Here is a 4,058-nt window from a genome sequence, read left to right on the forward strand (position 1 = left end):
CCCCCTGCGCACGTGGGACGGACGGACGGGCGGGCGGGCGGCACGGGAGCGAGCGACGGAGCCGGCTGCCGGCCCGCGCCAGCCGGGGCTCGCCGCCCCGCGCCTCCGGAGACAGCTCGGAGAGGCGCTCCGGAGGCGGCAGGAGGTGGCACCTCCGCGGCAGCCTCCCCCGAGAGCGGCGCGACCCGGCGCCGCGCTGCACGCCCGGTCCCTCTGGCCACAACACTTACCCCGTCGGCCTCCCTCTGCCGCTCGGCTCCTTTGCCCGGGGCACGACTCGAGGCGTGAGCGCGCTCCTGGGCCGCTGCCGGGACGGGTCCCCGCTCCGCCTCTGGCCGGGGGAGCCGGCAGCCCCCCCGCCGTCGCTGGCTTGGCCCCGGGCGGCGGACGGTCCGCGATGGGGACGCTGCCTCCGGCCGTGCCCTCCGCTCGGGCTCCCCGCGGCGGCGGCGGAGCCGCGGTCCACGGTGAGGGGCCCCGGCTCCGCGGGGGGGCTCCGCGCCTGGGACGGGGCGAGCGCCGTGCCCGCGGGTCGCACCGGAGCGCCCTGGCTCCGCAGCCTCGGACGCGGCGCCTCCCTGCTTCCGGCTTCAGCTCGGTAAGAGGCGCTCGGTTCAAACCTCGCAGCAAAGTCCCGCTGCGAATCGCCGAGTCCCCAGAAAATGACGAACGCGAGAGGCAGGACGCTCGCGGCGGGGCACCGCATGGTGTCTGCCCCCGGGCGGAGCGGCGAAGGCGCAGGGCGCAGCGCTCAGCGCGGGGCTGCCATCCTCCTGCAGCCCGCCGTCCCGTCCGAGGCGGGCGCCCAGGGAGACGGGAGCAGCCGATCTCCTCGGACGAGCCTGCTGGAGCAGCGAGTCACTTCCCCATGTCGCGGGGGCTCGGCCARTACCCGCCGCCCACAAGATCCCGGGGTGAAGATGCCCAGCGAGCCCACCGGCGCGGCTGCCGAGCGCGGCTGCAGCTGTCCCTCCTGCCCTGCAGAAGGAGGACGGCCAGGCCCTCCTCTCCGTCCCCTCTCGCCTGGCTCTCAGGGAGCTCGTGTGCTCTGCAGACAGCTCCAAGCACCTTCTCGCCTGCCTCTGGCACTGGCAGAGTCTGGAGGGGATGGAGGGTTTTATTTTTGGAAACCTCCCCCTTTTGTGTCTTTTTGATGCTGACATCTCCCCTCTCCGGAGGACACGCTCAGCCCCCCTCCTGAAGAGAGGAGACATTCCAGCAACACCCACTTTGGCAAAGGGAAACAGACTACAACAGAGGCGTTAACCCGTGCGCGACCAGGAGGCCCTTCCAGCGCCCGCCCGGCCGCTGGCGCGCAGCCTCGCGGGGCAAGCCGACAGCTCCGCTCCCAGCAAGCATTCGCCCTTAGCACAGCTGGAGGCACTCAGGGAAGGCGGATCAGGCACACGTGTGGGGCGCAGGCGGCAGGGGACATGGATGCCACGGAAACCCAGCACCCCCAGCATTTGGGACCTTCTGGAGCTGCACCAGCACCGCTAGCCCTCTTGCTGCTTTTGGCCCTGTTCCCCAGGAGGGTGCAGAAGCAAAGCGAAGGGAGGAGCCTTATTTGCCATCTCACCCTGGCTTTGGAGCTCTCAGATCCCCCAAACCCAGCTCAGTGCTTTATATGCTTACATACCTGGGGTCCAGGCAGAAAGGGGACCATCCAAAGTTCTTGGTCCTTCAGCTAAGAGATGCCTTCCAGGATACATGTCCCAGCAGCTTRAAGAAGAGTGTATGTCCCTCTCTCCCTTGACCTTTATGGGCACCTGGAGATGGAGGCATGACTTGAAAAGACTGTTTAAATGCCTTGAGAAAGACAGAGGGAAGAGTGGGAGGAGGGAGCAGGGGACCAGGAGCCCCCTTTCATCTACACACATCAGTTTGGCCTTGTCCTCTGCCACATCGCTGCTGCTCTTGCTCCCCTTGGCCACCTTGGGCAGGGAGCAAATTCTCCCAGAGGAGTGCAGGCTGAGCCCCAACCTAACAACAGGCTGTATTAGCAGTGGGCTTGCTCTGCCCACAGCGGTGACCGTGAGCTTGGCAGGTGACTGGAGGACTCTCATCACACTTCTGGGTGCAAGGAGGGCAGAGGAGGGCACAGTAGGTGCTCAAGAGGAGGAGATATCYGCTGGTGCACATCCCTGCAGCAGGTGCTACTGGCATTGGCCAGTAATACTCACCAACCCAGCCTCACTACACCAGGCTCATCCGGGCACCAGTCAGGAGAAAGGTGCAAACACTCAGCGTCCCGAGAGTCATCTGCAGCCAGATGGCTGTCTCTGGCTGGGAAGTGAGGCCTGAGCAGACCCTCCTAAGGCCACATTGCCCATCCTGTTCCCAGCCACTGCTAAAACCCTGCTCCTGGTTTTCCAAGGTCCTCTCCAAATCACAACCAAGCCACCTGTTCCCCTGCCCACTCCCAGGCTCAGCACCCCTTCTCTGCTGCTCCCCATGGTTGGGGTGCTGGGAAATAGGGGCAGCRAAGAGGGGAGCAAAATCCTTTGCTTGTCTGCACTGCCACCCTGGGCTGATATCCGCCTTCCTACACCCCACCAGGCCATGGAGTCACAGCTCCTCTCCAAAGCCCAGCTCAAAACTAGAGAGCCAGGAAGGGTCCTGGTCACTGCAGGGTTGAGGAGGTGGTAGTATAGACACCAGGGTCAGATGGCATCTCCAAGAGCTACTTACAAGGCCCTGCTCTGGCCTCTGGCCTTTCAGGTCCCCTCAGAGCACAGCTGTACCCTCCCTGCGCTGGGAATATTGCCATCTGCATGTTGGGGTGTGGAGGAGCCAGCAGAGGAGGAGCAGAGGTGCAGAGGCACTCCCCTGGGAGTAGCTGGCTCTGGAGCAGAGCGGGGACCACGGCCCACAGCACTGGTGTCCCTGCAGGCGCTCTCACCAGCAGCACGGCAGCACAAGCAGAAGCCCATGCAGCAGCGTTCTCCTGGCAAGCGTGAAAAGTGACAGAGGGAAGAGGTAATTGGCAGCTCCCACTCAGATGTGAGCATGCATGATAGGAGCAAGGGGGGCTGCATGGGCTCAGGTTTTGACCTTGGTGATTGCAATTGGGCAGCAGCTTTGGAGGAAATACCAGGGGCGGCTTTGGCACTTCCTGGAGTGCGATCAGCTCTCCCACCTGCACTGCCAAAGCAGAGCCACCACTTGGGCATGAGTKTGCAGTGGTGAGTCTGCAGATGCTGAATCCAGCAAGCAGCACCCGACAAAAGCCACGGCCTGTTTCTCTGTCCTTTCCATCCTCACCTAATTACTTTCTTATGCAGAAGTGGAAAGAATGCTTGGTGCCTAAACCTGACACAAGAAAATTATCAACACCATAAACAAAGCCATAAACAAAGAAGCCGGAAGCCCAGGCACTGCTGAGCACTAGAGCAGGCAACCCCGAGGCAGGCTTGCTCGGGGTGCAAGCAAATGCCTCCTCCCCGGAGGCGCTGCGTCACCCTTTGGAACTAGCAGCCTCGCGGCTTCCCCAGGGAGCGTGCCAGAGCCTCCCTGCCGGAGCCGAGGAACGAGCACCGTAAACCAAACGAAGCCACTGACCGTCCTGCAGTACCTTACACGGGTCGCAGCCACCGCTGCCTCCAGCGCTCGCGGAGCCAGGCCCGGGGAGCTGGCATCCCTCTGCAGATCGTTTCCACTCCACGTTCACAGYGACCCCCACGAGCTGGGCACTGAACCCTTTCCAGCCTCACGCGTGCAAGCACTCGCTCGCTTTCTCAGGGATGCGTCGGAGCTGTCTGATCCTCCGTAGCCTCTGCGGAGAAGCGGGGGCCTGCCGAGGGCGCAGAGCCGTGCCCCGGCCCTGCTGCGCCAGGGCTGCTGGCCGCGGGGAGCTGGCGCAAGCAGCAGGCAGGTGCGGGCTGGGTTACGGGCTGGGGCTTCCTCCCCGAGGTCACCAGCCCAAAGGCTGCCCCAGGAGCCTGGAGAAAGAGGAGACGGCACAAGCGTCCCCTGGAAAGGCCTGCATGCCTCTGGAGGGGAGCAATTTCCATGCCTGGCACAGGTCTGCAGCGAGGATGAGGAGCGGGGTACTCTGG

General features: G+C 64.1%; 1 protein-coding gene across 3 annotated transcripts in view; it reads right to left on the minus strand.

Annotated features, from left to right (window-relative positions):
• LTBP2 (latent transforming growth factor beta binding protein 2) overlaps nt 1-1,107 on the minus strand; it is a 79,834-nt gene extending 78,727 nt beyond the window's left edge. For 2 of the 3 annotated variants that reach the window (XM_085301749.1, XM_085301751.1), the window contains exon 1: nt 231-731. In XM_085301749.1, the coding sequence (XP_085157875.1) occupies nt 231-706 (476 nt within the window). In that variant the 5' untranslated portion in view covers nt 707-731. Of the gene's footprint in view, nt 1-230 lie in introns of all 3 variants that reach the window. The other variant, XM_085301750.1, reaches the window with a different exon arrangement.
• Between the last annotated feature and the right edge of the window lie 2,951 nt (nt 1,108-4,058).

Source organism: Rhea americana, unplaced genomic scaffold (assembly GCF_003343005.1).
Source record: "Rhea americana isolate MKP2758 unplaced genomic scaffold, rheAme1 scaffold_18, whole genome shotgun sequence".
In the NCBI taxonomy this organism is placed as follows: domain Eukaryota; kingdom Metazoa; phylum Chordata; class Aves; order Rheiformes; family Rheidae; genus Rhea; species Rhea americana.